The sequence below is a fragment of the Neolamprologus multifasciatus genome, chromosome 3 (assembly GCF_963576455.1).
Source record: "Neolamprologus multifasciatus chromosome 3, fNeoMul1.2, whole genome shotgun sequence".
NCBI lineage: Eukaryota > Metazoa > Chordata > Actinopteri > Cichliformes > Cichlidae > Neolamprologus > Neolamprologus multifasciatus.
The window spans coordinates 37,516,266-37,535,588 of NC_140441.1; the positions used below are offsets into that span (position 1 = coordinate 37,516,266).

The window sequence follows — 19,323 nt, forward strand, 5'->3', positions numbered from 1 at the left end:
ACTAACATGTGAAACACTGAACTGTGATGAAGGTATTTTGATAACAAAACGTTGCTGTAATCATGTTTTTTCAACTTGTTAAATGTCTGTATTCTACGGAGCCCCGCAGGGGACATGGGAGAAAAAAAATTAAGACGGACTTTTGCGAGATCTCGCAAAACTAACTTGGGATCTCGCAAAAGTTTTACGAGATCCCGAGTTAGACATTTAACAAGATTGAGTACAGACATTTAACAAGATCTCGCAAAACTAACTCGGGATCTCGCAAAACTTTTGCGAGATCTCGCAAAACTTTTAGCTGCATTCTTCCCATTAGCTCGAAGGTAAGGGGAGGTCGAGACCTACTACAGCCGGGAGGAACACCGCTTTCCCGGCACATCATGCCTCGACCTCCCGGTCGGCTTCGAGCCAGTGTCCGAAGAATGCGGCTAAAACGTTTGCGAGATCTCGCAAAAGTTTTGCGAGATCCCGAGTTAGTTTTGCGAGATCCCGAGTTAGTTTTGCGAGATCTCGCAAAAGTCTGTCTTAATTTTTTTTCTCCCATGTCCCCTGTGGGGCTCCGTAGTATTCGACATATAAGTCATACATAACACGAAGCAGAACCAAAGTTATATAAATGGCACTCTTATATTGGCTTGAAGGGATATAGAATAAAACACGAGTGTTTAAAGCCATTACATGTAAAAGTTTGATTAACTTTATTGTTTTCTTTAGAATTAAGCTGATAAATGATTTTATGTTTCATGGTTGGTGTCCTCCTGTCTTTGCTGTGGCTGCAGTCAAGTTCAACCACAATAGCAGGCAAATAAAATACAAGAAATAATGTCCATCACATCAATAAATACACTGATCTGACCTCAAATGTAGCTCGTGGTACAGTATACTCCACTGTACTTGTTTGGCCAAATATCATGATTAAAAATCTGGTAAAATTAGTAAAATTGTAGAAAAAACATTTTTAATTCAGATTATTACTGAGTAGGAAGCAGTAGGAAGAGTAGCCTTCATGTGAGTGGTGTGGGCTTGTAGTAGTGATGGCCAAATGAAGCTTTCTGAAGCTTGTATTGAAAAACGGTTCATTACTCGAAGCTTTTCAACACAATCCTCTCTGGTGACATCTGGTGGCCACAAATATGAAGAGCAGCTTGAATCCACAAAATAAAACCAACTGCTTCATTATGACTGCTCACTCTACAGAGTGCAGTTCTGTCTGATTGTGTGGAATTTGGTTGTATTACTTTGAACATGTATTCTTTGGTGGTTAAAAAAATGTGGTTTATTTGTTTAATAAATATTCTTGACCAGTAATCTTTCCTTGTTTAAACATGCACCATGGTGTGGTCTTTCTTTGCTTGTGACTTCTTGATGTTGGTAAATACAATAATTGAAAAATACCACGTTACATATAATATACATATGATAATGTACAACACATTATGGAGTATGCTATGAGGTCCTGCCTCCATGCACTTATGCAATCAACCGCTAGACGGGTATATTTATAAATAATATTATATTGGGGAAATTTTCCCACACATATTTTTGACCTGGGGGTAGAATTGATTGTGAAATGGAAAGGGAAAATGCTTATGAACTTGCAAATTAAAAACATGATGCATTTAAAGTCCTTTTTCATTTGTATTTAAGAAGAAAATTTGTTCCACTGTGCGATGGCCAAACCTGTTCCTTTTCGTGGAGATAATTTCTTCTGCATTAAGGGAAATCCCTTCACACGGCACAGAAGACGCTGGAGTGCAGAGAAACTGGTAGAGATGCAGTTATACAGTCTAACTGGGCCCCACAAACTATCAGCTAAAGAGAATAAACAAATTCAATTGCTGCACATTTGGCAGACTAACATTTTCAGATTAATTAAACAATAAAATATATATTTTTACAAAATTACATGTAAAGAGTCAAGTGGAAGTTTTTCTAAAGTTATTTAATGATATTTATATTATGGAAGCAGATTTTTTGACATTTTACCTTTTTCCCGTTTTCAGATAAAATAAACACGCACAAAACAAAAGCAAACAGCCAGAACACAAAGGTGGAAAACCCACCCGATCGACCAAAATCAACTCAAAATTCTCCCACACATCAGAACCTCCTCTATTCCTCGCCGGCTCCAAATCTCTCAGTGGAATGATCAGTGGTTTGCTATCTGTCACCATCAAAACACCACAAATCCCACGAATGATTCATTTCCTTATAAACCATTGAATCAGATACCGAAGCAGTCACGTTCTAAATGAAGCTTCGGACGTCACTGATCACGTGACTCTGGCCAAACAAATCAAGCTTCGACACAGTGCTTCTGAAGCAGTGTGTTGAATTTTTTGACACACACACCGGAGCTTCAGCTTCAAGCGGGCCATCACTAGCTTGTAGCCTTCATGTGAGTGGTATGGGCTTGTGGGCCTCGACAGCAGCAGCAGTGAAGCTTGCTGGGCTTGTGGGCCCCAGATGTGCCTCTTCGTAGTGTGGAGTTTTTTGTTTGGTTGTTGCGACATTTTTCTTTTTCTAGTGTTATTGGAAAAAAACATTGGTGGTGTTGCCGGCTCTTTCAGTAAAGATTATTTGTAATAAAGCTGTAATATATACTGAACAGTCTGTATGGTTTCCTTTCATTCAGTTCCTGACCCATTTGTTACCAGTCCCCACACACCCCCCTAGACCTCTACGTGGGGACGCAACAATACAAAGAAACAAACTCAGTCAAACAATAAAGCTACACTAAAATCACAGAAAGTTGAGGCGGAGGAAAGTTTACGTGGAGTGACACAACCCTAGTAAAGTGCACACACACCTCATTACCCAAGCCACTCCACAAGGAGCTAAAGAAGTATTTGGAGGACCTGCTGAAGAAGAGGATGAATTCAGAAATCATGGTCCCCATACTCATCAACCACAGTCTGTGTGCGACTGCATGGGAGTGCACTGCTTCTCAGTGTTGGACGTATCATTAGGGTTTTCTGTAGGAGAGTAGCAGATCACTCACATCCTTTATTACACCTTTGACTTTTACTCGCCTCCAGTGCAGTATGGAGGAGTGCCGATGAAATATCTCAGCCATATGTGGATAACAATTATGTCCACAGCAAATAATTTGAGTACCATCTGTGTGATATTATGTACAACTATCAAGCACATGGTGTGGAGCTGACTCCAAACAAGTGTGAGGTGTTTAAGGCTTGAAGACCTACCATAGAACCAAGTCCGCCAGAGCTTATATTATATTTTTACATGCTGTAGTGCCATTTTTGGGAGCATTTCAAGTTGCTATACATCAATACAACCATTATAGCCTAAATTTTAATAATATGTATGCATTAAGTGCATAGTAATTACATAAATTGCAAAAAAGTGCAATAAACTATAAAAAACTTGAAAATTGTTTTTTTAACATATATTTCTAGTTAGAGAAATTTAAGAGGCTTATCCCTCAAAACTGTAAATACAAAAAAGTTGCACAAAATAGTTTCCTACCACAGGAAATTTATTTTGAGTGTCTTCATGGTTTTATTTTTGAAATACACCAATTTTTATATACTGCAGGAAAAACGAAAATAAATATTATAGTGCAAATTTGCAAAAAAGCAGCATATGCATCAAAATAAACTATTTCCAGCAGTGCAATATGAGTCCTAAGCATCCCAGAAACGACACAGAAAGTCATAAAGTCAAAGGTAACTTTTAAAAACACCAGTATAGGCTCATGAGGCCCTGATGGTAAAAGACTACATTTTCGCAAAAATGAAAATGACGTCACTTCCGGTTTCGGGCAGGTCATGGCGGACATGCGATAGTTCGCGGTGACGTCTATTCCAACATAGGAAGTGTTATGAACAGCTGATCGGATCGGCAAAGTGTGTTTCTGGAATATTATGTTTTTGTTGCTGCAAGCGCTTTTTATGCAGTTTTTGCAAAGCTATGTGTGGAAGGAAACTGGACAAGCTGATGGCATAAGATGTAAGTACAACTCCTCCGGTTTCATATGCAAAAAAAATTATTGTGCTAGCTTATGTGGTTACAGTGCTACCGGGATTTAAAAATAGTTACGCAAAACAGAGCGTGCCCGCTCCGACCGGCTTTAAAGGGTTAAAGAAGTTATGGACATTTAATTAACAAAGCCTGCAGAGATACAATGAGGAGTAGCTAACATATTTTAATAAAAACCAAGCTTGAGTGAAAGAGAGGCCATCACAGCACTGACAGCAGTCTTTCTCTGCCCTTCCCTGCACAGCCCTGGGTTTAAATACAGTCAAGAGAACAAAAGGTATTACACAGCTGTTGTTTACACCTATGATTTCCTCCAAGGAAAGAGTTTACCCTAATCACCTCTTTACAGGGTCAACCCAGCTCTTTGCCACTCTGCCACTTGCCCCATTCTCAAAGACATGGTGAACAAAAGACTTCACTACCTGTGGAATCCTGCCCCACTCTGGAGTCAGCCTGCCTGCAATAAAGTTAAAGCTCAATGTTCCTCCACTTCCCAAGACACAATCACCAGGCCCCACCATCTAACTGTGTCCAATAAAGTGTGAAACATACATATTAAAACCAAGTGACCAATACATCAGTAAAAGAAATTCCAAAACAAAGACAAGGTGACATTTTTGGGAAGAATTGTGTCTAAAGGGTACTGCATGGATCACACTGAGTTAGCACCCGTTTAGGCACTGAAAACTTGCAAGTCTGAGACGGTGGGAGATTTGAGAAAAATGCTGGTTTTCCTTGTTCTACTACCGTCCATATATACCAAACTTCTCATGCACTCCCAGGCCACTTTACAGTCTGTTGTCTGCCCAAAAGACAAAGACAAAGGACCGAATGGAAGCATGCACAAGAAGAGACAGAAGAAATTAGACCAAATTCCCTCAAGCCAGCCAATCACATTGACAGACCAACATCAGGCAGTGCTCTACCATCTTATTGACAATCTGCTAAGTCCACCACTCTGGGGCTATCCTGATTTTGAAAAACCATTAGTTTTGCACTGTGATGCCTCCCAAAAAGAACTGAAGCTGCACTGAACCAGAGACAACAGGGTAAACTGGCTGTCATTTGTTATGGTTCGAGAACACCCAGCTGCTCTTGAAACTAACAACCACATTGATTCACATTCACATTATTAGTATAATAGTTTATGTTAGTCAAACATTGAGTACCAGAACCTAGACCATTTACACAGAAAGAGACACTGGGATGTATGTGAGGCATACAGTAGTAGATGTGTGTATGTGTAATAGGTTACAGGGTAGCAAAATAGATCAAAACCTTCAGTCTGACACAGAACATGGACGAACGATGAACTAACTTTACAGACATTACCTGGCACATGACATAAAGTGGGAGATGTATGTCCTGTCAAAGACTGTTGCTGTGAAGAGTATCTTGAGTGACTGACTCCCAGAGAAGCTCCTACTTTAACCCTCTGTTGAAGATATTTATGTCCTGGGTCTTAAAGTATAAAATATTTGCTTATTTGTTTAAAAACATTTCATTTAAATTCACATCTGCATACCAGCGGAACTTTATGTACCTGCACAGGTTAAAGAATATGGTGCTGCTGACTGTCCTTACTATGTAATTTGCTAATGTGTCATCCACAGCATCAGTAACACACTACGCCAGTGGTCCCCAACCCCCCGGCCACGGACCGGTACCGGTAACCAAAGTTACATCATGTTGCTTACATGTCAGAAACTCAAAGTTTTGTTCTCTCTTCCAGTTCAGTGTTACAGCAAATTTTAAATGTAAAATGCTAATGGATAGACAAAGAACAATACAAACATTTAATAATCAGTGGTCATAATGACATATAAACTCATAAAATGGAAAGTTTCTTCAAATTATTTAGTAGGCACACAGGATTCACTTTGTCACTTTAGAGGAAGCGGTGGTGATGATGAATAATAATCAATAAAAATAACACATGACTAGGGATGGGTACCGGTGGTTCTGACATAAACGGTAGTAACCAGACCGAAAAGCAGCTCACATTTCGATGCTTTATTTCGGTGCTTTTTTTTCCTAAAATGTCATACAGTTTGTATTCTAGCCAATCATTTTACCTTTGCAAGCGTAGTAGGCGGGCCCAGGTACGTAGGTTCTTTTAGAGCAAAGCTACAAATTAAAAATGCCCAAGGCAAAGCGGTCAAAGTCTGGCTGTACTTCACAGCAAAAGATGCAAACTCAGCAGCCTGCAACAAGTGCTTTAAGGTGATACTGTGAAAAGGAGGTAACACCTCGAATCTGATGAAACACCTGGCGACGTATAGCATTTTGGTAAAAGCTGAGAAATGCGCCGTATTTGATAGCTTGCTTAGAGACCTCACACCGAGCACATCTACTGCGGGTGTGGTGCCTGTTATCGGACCCGGAGTTAGCAACATCCCCCAAAAACCCGAAGAGGAGAGTCCTGGCCCCTAGCCCTGCCAGTGTAGCAGAAATGATGAGGATGATGATGGCAGCAGCAGCCGTTCTTTGCGTGAGTAGCTTAATGTTGTTCGTGTGTAATTTACGCTGAGTAGCCTAACCACGTTATTACATTAATGCATGTAAGGTGAACTAGCAACAGTTACATGGAGCTGTCTTCTTGTTTAATGTCAGATACTCCCTTCACCCTGGCCAAAAAAGCTAAAAAATGACCAAGTGGAAAACAGCTAAACATGAGAGGTTTTTGGACAAAGTTTGTGTTTTTTTCCATTGTTTAAGCACTGCTTCCAGCCAAGAGTGATGCCATAAATCCCCTATAGCTGCAGAAAAGGCTAACATTGTTATCTTTTTACAAAAAAACAGCTGAACATGAGAGGTTTTTGGACCAATTTTGTGTTCTCCATTCTTTAAGCACTGGTTTGAGCACCGTTTAAGCACCGGTACTGTTTCAAAAGTACCGGTTTGGTACTGGTATCGGATAAAACCTAAACGATACCCATCCCTACTCATGACCTAAAAACAATCCAACATTTCCATCAAGGGGCTTTTATAATACGTATATTAAATATATTTCTGCACATATACAGCAACAATACAGTTTGCCTTTAAACTGTTATGACAAAAACGCCACTGTGTTATTCTCAGTGAGTTTATAATATTTATTTGGTTTTTGTATAATACTGAAATGCTGTTGCCTTAATATTACATTTTGGCCACATATCTGTGGACCATAAAGGTTATGCTCACACTCTGCAATTTATCCAAACAGTAGTATATGTGGCAGATACATTCACCATATTGGGCTGATTTTGTTTTTTGAAAGTAAACAATGATGTCATGATCCTGGGTCGTTGAGCCAGCAACTATGTGAACTGTTGTGCTATCAGTCCCCGAGCTGATGTTTTGGACTCTGCTCCTGTGAGTGTATTATGGACGCTTTGTTTGGACTCCTGGGGGCTCTTGTTTTGTTCTGTTCCTGGCCCTCCGTCCTGAACCACCTGGATCTGGTGGTGTATTTTGAGGCTGTCGGGAGCCAGCCGGGGGTGGTGGTGGTGGTACTGTCATGATCCTGGGTCGTTTACCCAGCGTTTTGTGTTTCATTTTGGATTCATCTTATGTTTTCTGTAATTCTTATTTTGTATTAGTGCTTAGGGTTTGGTTCTTCTGTGTAGCACTTTAGTGTTCTCCCTCCTTTGCTCTGTTTGTGTCCCTGAGTTTGTCTTTGTGAATTTCCTGTTTTACTTTGAAGGTCTGTGTCTGTTATCACTGTGTCAGCTTGTGTCTTCCTGTCATCTTGTGAATTAGGATCAGCCGTGCTCCTCTCCTGTGTGCCATTACCTGATTACCTTGTGTTGTATATATAGTGGGTGTCAGTCAGTGTTCCTTGTTGGTTTGTCTGTGTCACTCTGTGTTATTTTGGTGTTTCTCTGCTCCTCGCCTCGTGTCCTCCCTTTGTGTTATGATTTCAGGTTTGGTTTTTAGTTTTCCCAGTTTAGGTTTTGCTTGGCTTGTTCCTCATTTTCTGTTTGTCACTTTGCAACACTGTGAATAAAACCTCACTCGCATCTCCATCGCTGTCTGCAACTTGGGTCCTCATTCACTCCATCACACGACTGGTGCCCCAGCCGTGACAAATAAAGTTGGAATTATTTTCTTAAAAATAAAACATATAATTATTTTTTTGTTGTTTTTTAATATTTTTTTTAAATTACACACCGACACAAATTCTCCTGTGTGCAGAGCTTCTCACCTCAAAGCTCCCCTGGGTTTACTGAAGTACACAACACTCTCCTCCTGAAAACGCTGGACTTGACCCTAGCTCATGTTTAAATAGATGGAATCTTCTTGGAATGTAACGATTTGGACAGACAGCATTCTAATGTTTAGTTTCCCCAAACCAGTCCACCAGAAATACACACCCAGCAGGCTAAAGTTTCCAACAGGAATGGTAAAATATCTTCTTGTAAGACAACAGAAGATCAGAGAATTGTGCCCCAAGGCCTAAACAGTATTCAAGGTTATTAGGAAGAAACAACGATAGGAAAATAACACATAAGACCAAACAATTTAATGGAACTTGGAGCCTAATTCAATAAACATTGCTTTGTTTCACTGAAATCTGACAGAGCCCAAAATATCTAAAGATACAAAGATATGTTTCTCTGACGTGTGTGGTCTAAAAAGTGAACTCAACCCGTTAGAAATGTTGCTAAAGTCATGAAAGTTCCTTCTCTCTTTTTCTTTTCCAAGATTGCTTGATAAATTTTCTATAGGCTCCTCTTGTTCAGGTTTTTCTTTTATCTGTTTATTTCTTCATTTCCATTCGTGTTCTTTTTGTGCTACTACATTATTTGTGGTATACAATTTGACATGTCTGAGGCAGGACAGGCAGAAAAAAGAGAGGGTTGTAGGGGTATGTAATAAAAAGATACAACATAAATAGAAATGCACAATGTGTGTGTGTGTGTGTGTGTGTGTGTGTGTGTGTGTGTGTGTGTGTGTGTGTGTGTGAAAGAGAGAGAGAGAGGGCCAAGTGTGGGTTTGTATGTGTCTTTCCTAGGGTAGCATTGCATTGGTACCCTACATTGGCAATAGTAGGGAAGCACAGCTCTTGTTTATACAAGCACTCTCATGCAGTAGTAATGACTTGAACAATAGCCATTTTGTTTCCGTTTTCTTTGGCACATGCACTGAAATGTTCTGCAGAGAGAACAGAGTATGATGCAACTACAGCCCAGCCCATACAGCAGTATATTAATGACTAACTTTATATTGCAGTTGTTCTCCTCACTGAATTTTGGTCCAATTACAGCATCCTCCCATGCAGTTACATTTGTTCCTAACCCTTCGGGAACCCTCATGTTATCTTTTATCGAGTGGAAAAAAGTTAGCATTCATCCCCCAGCTTCACTGTGTTTATATTATGCTAATCATAGCTGTGTAGCTAGCCACCATATAGCACATTATTATATACCAGCTAGCCCAACTTCAGTAACCCTACAAACACCACTTAAAAAAATATTTCCAGATTTTCTATTATATTCCATGACTTTGTAGCTCCAGATGTTGCGAATATTAAACCACACAGTGATAGTTGCAGAACTGTACAGATTCTGAAGTACATATTGTAAAGCTTTAATGGATTTAAGACAGATTAATGACACACCTTCATTCAATGCTCTTTCTTTATTGATTTAGAAGATGAGAGATAAGAGTTCAGTCTACATCTAAATGAAACTGAGCTAAAAGCATTCTTTCCACAACAAATGCATTTCTCTTGTATTAAGAGACAACCCAGTTCTTGTTTATGTTACTTGTCGCTTCATTCCTTGCGTAGCATTACAGCAATAAAGGAGATAAAAGATGTATAATGACACACAGATTCTTCAGGTGATATCTTGTGTGAAGTATTTGTGCTTTCATCAGATTTTCTTGGCGCAGACAGATGGAATAGGATATTCACAGCCACCGTCATCCCAGCACTTTTTGTCTGTAAGTACCAAAAACCTAGTTAGTGCTAAGTAAACACATGATTATTTTATCATGACCACACAGTGATTTACCTGACCAATTTACCAATGCACAGTTCTGATGGCCCTGAAAGTTATCAGGCTGTCCAGTACACCAGTTTGTGTATTTGAGAGGGGTCCCGTCACTCCAAAACCAAACCTTTTCCTGGGAAACACAAAATAATAAATTATGCTTTCTAAAAAAGGCACATTGAAAGTTTTCTTTTGTCTATAAAGGCATAAAAAAACTTTTTGTTTTTTGCATATGGAATTCTTTTTTATTCTTGTTTTTCTTAATTTACTGGTAAATAACTTTATGTATGTTAGCATACCTTTATCGCATCCGAAGCTCCAATCCAAGTATGTCCATCCTGCTTAGTAGCATCAGATATCAGCCTCTGAATCAGCTCATACTCCTCAAGGCTGTGCACAGATGCAAGGTTTGCATTCATGGACTGACAGTTTATCTACAGCGAAGAGACAGCAGAATTGCCAAAAAAAAAATTTTTTTCTTTACATTGGTAAAGTGGAAAAAAAGTGCGAGAGACAGGGTGAGAGAAAGAAAAAAACCCCACGGCTTGCGATGAGGAGCCGGTTCGCATCGTTCACGCCAAAGATCCGGCTCTAAGAGCCGTTTCGTTCGTGACCGACACATCACTACTGGCTAGTGACCAAAAGAGTGAGACTGCAAGCAACTGGTTGGTGATAATCACTGATATTACCTCAGCCTGAGCCCAGCTCATGGGCTTAGCAACATAGATGAAGCACTGGTCGTAGTACTCAGTCCAACCACAGGGACAAGATGAGGACTTCTTGACAAGATACCATTCTCCTATTGACAAACAACATGATTTTGAATTGAGTCATTGTATGTGATTAACTGGTTTCATTGACACAAGTACTGCTTACTAGGGGTGCAACGATACACAAAATTCACGGTTCGGTTCAATACTTTGGTGTCACGGTTCGATATTTTTTTGATACAAAAAAATGTTCATGCCTTTTGTCATTTATTGAAATTATAAATATATATTTTAACTCAAAAGTACAGTTTTTAAATTTAATGTCGCTGAAACAACAAAAATAATAAAAATAAATAAATCTATCTGATCGAGAAATCACTCATTTTTGGAAAAGAGAGTTTATTACAGAGAAATGGCTCTTTCCAAAATAAAAGCTATACTATACGCTTCTTCTGGGCTATATTCTCAGCAGCATATTAAACATATCAGGTCCCCATAAGGAGAATCATGTGCTAACGGCTGTCTAAATGACTTGGGTAAAGTTTGTAGCGTGCTTGTTGTTTTTGTCTGCTTCCACTTGTGTTTGCACTAGGATGATGTCGGAGTAAATGTGCAGTCATATTTGTTGTGTTCTCACTAGTGCTGTCAGCGTAAATCTTGTTAAAATGACATTAACGCCATAACGTGGCAAATCTCCGTTAACAAGTTACCGCGGATCGCCCCGTGAGTGGGGCTGGACGGCATCAACACATTAACAAGCTAACTGCGCTAACGCACTAGTTCCCACCAATTGAGCGTTGCGTGGCACATCCGACATACTGTTTTACTTTTGTCCATGACGCGCTTACCTTCAGGGTCATACTTCACATGAAGACCAAAATAGTTCCAAAGGCCAGATCTGAATGAGTGTGGGGGAGGTTCAATTTCAGGTAGTGTTGAGGCAGTTGCCATGTTGCAATGAGCTTAGCTTCTGTCTTGCTAGCTTGCGCTGCGCTCAGTGGATCTGCACTCGACAGTGTAGCCTAGGTGGAGTAGTCAAACGCAGATCCACTGAGCGCTCAACACAGACAGCATCGTTAGAAGAAAAGTTGATAAAATAAATGTAAAAAATTGTATTGTTCGATACATGCATACCGAACCGAAAGCACTGTATCGAAAGGTTCAAGTTCAGTATTGTTGCACCCCTACTGCTTACGATATTCATAATTAGAATCTGAATTTAAAAAAAACAAAACAATTATTAGATATGTTTGGTTTAATTTGATCAAATAAGCCTTTAACATCATTGTATTTACCACAGACTTTGCAGATTAACATGATAATATTATGTGGTGTTTAAACTATATATTTAAAAATTTCTTTGTATGAGCAAATATGTATTCCAACAACTGCCTCCAAGTAATTCTGAAAAAAAGAAAAATAGACATTATATCATATTTAGGAAAGTTGTTTTTTTTATGGTTGAGGTTAAAGATAGAAACTCTAGAGGCTTTTATGGCGGTTTAGAATTTAAATTTTCAGTTCAGGTTAACCAGACATACTAAATATTATCTCAAAGTAATCAGAGCACTGAGAAGTCAAAATTATTGCATCTGTGTTGTTCCCTGCCTTTACAGTATGATAAAAGAAATATACAATGATATTCACCAGCAACAGTGGTCAGGGTCGCCATTGCACAGAGAAGTGCAGAAGTAGTCATCAGCTTCATCATGGTGATCTTTAGTATCTGCAGGAAACAGAAGACCCAAAGTGACCAGCAGTTAATAAAAGGAAGGATGGAAGATGATCAGGAATCTTATGTCACAAATATTGTAGGATATCTTCTCTTCTTGTCAGTGTCAGACTATAACCTCAGTCTTACAGAGTGGATGTGCTAAATAAGTCTCAGTCCTGCACTTATATTCACACTTAGATATACATCTCAAAACCACAAGCAAACACTTGGCATATGTCTGTTGACTCAGAGCCAACAGACATTGTTCATGCACAGATCAACAAACAAAGTGTAAGTTTCTCTTTAAGGGCTTTGTCTCTGAAAAGGAAAGCAGTGTTCAGGGTAAAATGTAATGTGCTTTTTACGTTTCAGTTTTTGAATTCTAAAATACACTTTGCAGACAAAAACTATTGAGCTAACTAAAAATTACCCCTACATGAGATTTTATGACATCTCGTTCTGAACTGTTTCCTGTTGCAGGTATAACAGCTTCCACTTTTTAGTGGAGACTTTCTGTCTGACTTTAGTGTCAACCCAAATGTTGTTAGGACTTTAAGTTGTCTTGAAAGAAATATAGCAACTGTATCACCACACACCTCTCCATGTGCTATCAACTCCCATAAAAAACATTGGGTTTAAACCATCAGTCCTGCATGAAACTGAATCAGGATGTTTCTTCAGGGAAAGCTGGATGCTCAGTCAACATACTCAACAAATACCAGTGAAATTCAGTAGTTTTCTTAAACTTAATGTCTTTATAACTATTTTATGTTTTTGTAAATAAAAAAAGGATGGTTATGTATCACCACATCTCTGATATGCATATTTACTAATTTGGATTAAATAGTTGTCTGCAGTATTAAATAATAACGATTATCCCATAAATAATGGATGGCAGAAAATACACTGGAAGAGTACAGGTGATGTCACTTTGTGATAGTTTTTAGTTTCTCAAATTTAAGGTATAGGTTAACATTTTTCAAATGGTCTGTTCCCTATGACAATATGAGGCGTTGTTAGTGCTGTCTCATCTGTGGGTAAGATGCATGGTTTCTATAACCAAACTGCAGTTACATGGTCATAATGTGTATTGAGTGTGTTTATATTGTTTTAATTGTTCTCTTCATGAAGATGAATCTCTTCTTCCTCTTTACTGGGGCTTGATTAGACTGAGCTCCACCTTCCTACAGTGTTTCAACCAGGCTGTGCTGCCACACGGAGAGTAGCATGTGACCCTTTTGTTTTTGCTGTTTTCACTATTTCAAGGCATTTTAAAGTGTTATGGCCTGTCTAGGGGTGGTCAGACCACAACATAAAGGTGATCCATCCTCGTCAGACCTCAAGAAGCCACAGCACACAGTTAGTACAATTTTACAATGATTAACACAGAGAAGGAGCTGGATGCAACTTCAGGGTGGACCAAAGGAAACTATCTGAAATATTATAACTTAGCTATCCAGTTTTTAAGTATGATGTCATTAGCCATGTCTGGGCCCAAACTCCACTGCAGGTCCCAAAGTCAAACGGTCAGTGCAGCATCACTGAGAGTTGAAAAACTGTCTAAATTCTTTCATCTGTAATAAAATTATCAGTGTGGCTGCTCTACCAGGTGTAACAATTAAGTTTAACATCCAGGCATCCATGAAAATTGAATTTATGAAATTTAACTGAGTTAGAAGTTAGCAGGAAGTTAGCTCGCTAGTTTCCACCTAAACATTTTATCGAGAGATTTCTGAAACAAATTAAAAGGTACAGCTCTGCTATCACTTTTGACATAAATGAAGACAGAAAAGTAAACAGCAGTGACATTTGTAGGGTTACTGAAGTTTGGCTAGCTGGTATATAACAATGTTCTACGTGATCACTAGCAACTCAGCTATGGTTAGCATAATATAAACAGTGAAGCTGGAGGATGAACGCGAACATTTTTGCACTCGATAAAAGTTCACGTGAGGGTTCCCGAAGGTCAGGGACAAATGCAATCGCATGGCAGGATGCTGTAAACGGACCAAACTTCAGCCAGGAGAACAACTGAGATAATCCATCCACAATACGAGGTTAGTTATTAATATACTGCTGCATGGGCTGAGCTGTAGTTACATCGTAAAGTTTTAAAAACTGAGCTTTAAAATGAATAGCGGTAATAAAACCTAAGAGAGGCCGACAGTGATCACTGACTGTTCTTAGGGGCTTGTTGAGATTAAATAGAAACGGATACAAAGCATTAAATCAAAACACAACAGCCTTATTAAACACAGGGTAGTTTGGGCCCAGAAGCAGGATTCATCACATCATCACTTAAAGACTGGATTCAAAATGAACCAGATGACAATAACTTACCTTCCTAACTAAGATAAATGGGAGGAAACTAGGATCAAATAAAAGGCAGTCTACTCCTACAAACCCCTTGATGTAGCAACTACCATTAAAGGTATTTACAGAGGTGCTTCACAGGTAATGGTGTGGCTGGTTGAGATGAGCAGAGGTTGAAGTGCTGGCAGTCTGCGGCAGTGTCATCTTATATGTCATCTCCATTTGGGTAACCAATCCATATTTGTCCTTCCACACTTAGATTTAAAAACAGATTTTAAAAACAGCACCTTACAAAATTAAATGTAACAAAAGACACACATTTTTATATTTTTGTCTTCTGTGTTAAGCATGTTAAGCTTACATGGAAGGAAATATAATATATAAATACAATTGCTATTGCTATGCAACTGATTTTCCTGAGAAGATTTATGATGTTCTTTAAATTTAATAGAATTAAGAATTTGTGAGAGACAGTCTGGATTAACAGTAATGAAAAAGTGATCATGATTGAAACCAGAACAAAAGTATTTTAGGAAACCAGTATCTCTAAAGATTTGAAGAGAAAAGGAAGTTAATGATATTCTGATCAGTGATTTATGTGCTTTTCATACTGACCACAGAGATGCAGGAGTTAAACACAACTACAGTACAGACTAATGATTCATTATAATTTTAAGTTCAGTTCAGTTTTATTTATGTCACATCACTTCACAAGATGCTTGACGTGCATGAGACACATGTTTACTCTGTTCTGTAATATGAGAATGTTCTTCCAACTCCCATTAAAGAAACATGTTTTTGGCACCATCAGTCTCACATGATACTGAATAAGGATGTTTCTTGGAAAAGGGTTGGGTGCTCAGTCAACACACTGAATAAATACCAGAGAAATTAAACAATGGTTTGAAGCTTCTTATTATAGTTATTCACTTCATCAGTATTTTCAAGTCATTCTTTGATAATGATGGATCTTTGATTGAGTAATATGATTGAACATGGAAACTGCAGCTACAGGTGAAATAATGTCTGACATTATTGTGCTGCAAGCTGTAAATTCTCAAAAAAGTGTTTCTGTTGTAAAGATCTTTGGGACGGCATGAGGCTGAGGGTTGAAGTGTACACTGTCAGGTTTCGAAGGTTGTTCACAGAGTAAACTGTGATGAATTTTAAAATCTACATCCTTCCTTCTCTTTAGACATTAAAACTATTGTGGGAGAATTGCAGTTCGTATATTTACTGTAATATGAGAATGTTTTCAGATCCACTGTATCAGCTAAAGTATCACATGTGTTACCAACTCTTGTTAAAGAAACAAACTGTGTTTGCATCATCAGCCACACAGGGAACTGAATCAGGATGTTGCTCTAAGGTTATGTGCTCAACCAACAGCCTGAATAAATAAAACTAAAAAACTGATATTAAAGAATAGTTTAAAGTCTGAAGTGTTGTCTTCGTCATTTATTTCACGTGACAGTGATGCCTAGATCCCTGATTTCTGTGTTTATGAAGACAAAGATCAGTTTTAATGCTTCTTTTGTAATTGTCTGCAGTGTTAAATAATAATTATGATCCCATAAGCAATGGATGCCATTAGCAGGTCACACTGAGTGTAGCTGACATCACTTTGTGATTTCTTTCACACTTTTGATTTCAACAAACTTTCTGAAATGTTTGTTGTTCCCTATGGAAATATCTGTTTTTGGTATTATTGCTGTGACCAAACAGCAGCTACATGTGAAACAGTGACAAACTGTGTACAGGAAGTTCTTTCTTATTTTGTGGGACTGATGTTTTTTTTTTTTGTTGGATTCAATATTTCAGAAGCGACTGCCAGATGCTTTATCTGGCATGACTGATTATGTCTCCACTGATTTAGGACTCAACTCTGTGTTTTGGCTCCACCTTCTTTCCACCTGTCAAACAGACCATGTGCGTACTGCCATGTTTTGTTGCCCAGAAGAACTTAGTACATTTTGTAAATACCTTTACAACGCACGCCTGATAGCTTACAGGTGGGAGTCCTTTTTTCTTTTTATTTTAGTGAGGTTGGTGCCATCTGACCTCTGTATACATCACATCATTCTCCACTCTCTCATCAGACCACCTGGTGGAGTCTGTCGGGCTGCTGAAGGGACTCATTACTCTTTATGTAATTAATAATGTCTTTATCTGCTAGAAAGGATGTTAGTGAACCCAGAACCTCTCCTTCTTTGTCTTTGTCTCACACACACACACACACATTCACACAAACAGTGTGTGTGTGTGTGTGTGTGGGGGGGGGGGGGAGAGAGAGAGAGAGAGAGAGAATCAACAGTAAAAAAATTATCTTAAAACTACAAACACTGTGTCTTTTATTTATTTTTTCCTGAAACAATGTCTCCCATTTTTGAACACAACTGTTACTGTCCAATGTGATTTAATTGAATCAGTAACTATTTTGAGAAAACTTTAAACTTTTTAAATAGATTTTTATTTAAGGATCTTATTTAATTAATTAATTAATTAATTAATTAATATTATTTATTGTGGACTTGTGGAAGCACACAGCCCCACTTACCCCCACCATGCTTACTGACACCCTCATCACCACTGTGGATTCATTCCACTTCCGGGTACCACCATCACCCAGGACCTCAAGCAGGAAACCACCATCCAAGGGCGTAGACTTGGGATGGGAACGGACATGTCCCCATCAATATCCAGCAATTATTGAAATGTCGCCACCAGTAATTTGATCTCTTTGAGTAAAGAAAAACTAACCGATCTGTCAACGTCTCATTCACCTAGTGGTGCAGAAAGAGTTAAATTACATTCTCTACTGGAGTCCTGCCTCATGTGACAAATATGGACAATGTGATTGGCTGTGCCCTTCAGGGAGCTCTGTTTAGTTTTAGCAGTGGCAAGCCTGTGCTGCGAGGACCTGCAAGGAAGAGAGGAGGATGGCAGCAAAAAGGAAGAACCTGGATATAAGAAAGTATTTTTCAAAGAAACCTGTAAGTGACTTAAAGTCAAGTTCACTCATATAATGTGTCCGTCATAATAACGTTACAGGCTATGCTACGCCATACATGCCAACCCTCCTGATTTTTCCGTCACTTAAATAACTTAAACATGTTATTGTTTGGCCTTTTTCAGTGTTTTATTTGTCTGTGAATAAAATGGTTTGGCTGAGATTAAAGTTATTAGATTAGATTACATTAAATAAAACTTTATTATAATTTAAATTTCTCTAACTAGAAATATATGTTAAAAAAACAAAAACGATTTTCAATTTTTTTGTAGTTTATTGCACTTTTTTGCAATTTATGTAATTACTATGCACTTAATGCAGACATATTATTAAAATCTGGGCTATAATGGTTGTATTGATGTATAGCAACTTGAAATGCTCCCAAAAATGGCACTACAGCATGTAAAAATATAATATAAGCTCTGGCAGACTTGGTTCTATGGTAGGTCTTAAAGGGTTAACTGCAAATAATATAATATAATAGTTTGTCTTTGTTTCAGTGTAATCTATCAGGACAGGAAAAACAGCAATGTGACTTGAAGTGTAAATTATTTATTTCATTTTATGCAGGTTAAATGTCGCATCTGTTCTGCGCAGCTTTCTTACACAAACAAAAGCACATCCCCAGTGTTTAGACCATGTTTTTTACAGTCAATGGTTTAGACATTACAGAGCCAAACATGAAAATAAGACAAACACACCGAGAATGAACACAGGTCGGCCTATAGAGACACTGAACAGCTTTATCGACATTTTTTTTATTAATATGTGTTTTATTGTTTTGAAATCAAGTATCTAGGAATTCTGGACCAGGCAGTCCTGAATTTTATTATAAAGGACTGCCAACCCCTTAGTATTGTGGAGAGTGTTGGAGAGAAACATGCCACGATCAGAGGATCCTTACTGGGGGAATAGAAAGACATCTTATCAGAACCTTTTCCACCTGGCTTTACAGCTTTTGTGTACCCCAGCTTCATCTGTTCCTGTGAGTTTTCTAAAGCTGTGGAAATGGTGTAAAAAACACAATAGACTGAATGCTAAAACATTGGATAAACTTATTTTTCTGAATAGAAATTTATAATAAACTCTGAGTCAATTACATTTAAATGGGTAATATTACATTCACAATACTTTCATTTTAATTTTCACTTAATGTCATTCACAATATATTTTAAAGATGTCTACAATATTTGGAATACAAAAGATATAAAATGATTCTATGGACAGTACAATACCTTACAGTGTACAAGTATGACTAGGTCATTAAATCAGTGTCTGTTGTGAGTCTCAAGTAAGTTGCCTGCAATGATATTTAAGGTCCAGCAGGTGTCAGTATGGAGCAAAACAGCAACACTGTGTCGACACAGTGTCGATACAGTTTGGGGAATATGCTGAAACGCTTCATGAGGCCTCATCTACCCATCACTACTGTGTGGAGGCAGGAGTAGGACCCAAACGCAAAACTCACCACGCAGGAATTAAACTCAAAAAGCTGCTTTATTGCAGAATGGCACAAAAAATATAACGAAACTAAACTGGGACATGGATAAACTGACACAGGGAAACACAGCCATGAGGGAGATCACAACACTG

At 38.4% G+C, this 19,323-nt stretch overlaps 1 protein-coding gene across 1 annotated transcript; it reads right to left on the reverse strand.

The window, feature by feature from the left end:
- Window positions 1–9,588: 9,588 nt before the first annotated feature.
- On the reverse strand, window positions 9,589–12,585 carry LOC146523000 (ladderlectin-like). Its single transcript, XM_085142963.1, has 5 exons — window positions 12,341–12,585; window positions 10,673–10,782; window positions 10,283–10,417; window positions 10,005–10,116; window positions 9,589–9,931 (listed from the first exon to the last, which is right to left on the reverse strand). Exons 1-5 carry the CDS (start codon window positions 12,402–12,404, stop codon window positions 9,864–9,866), a joined length of 489 nt encoding a protein of 162 aa, XP_084999089.1. The 5' UTR covers window positions 12,405–12,585; the 3' UTR covers window positions 9,589–9,863.
- Between the last annotated feature and the right edge of the window lie 6,738 nt (window positions 12,586–19,323).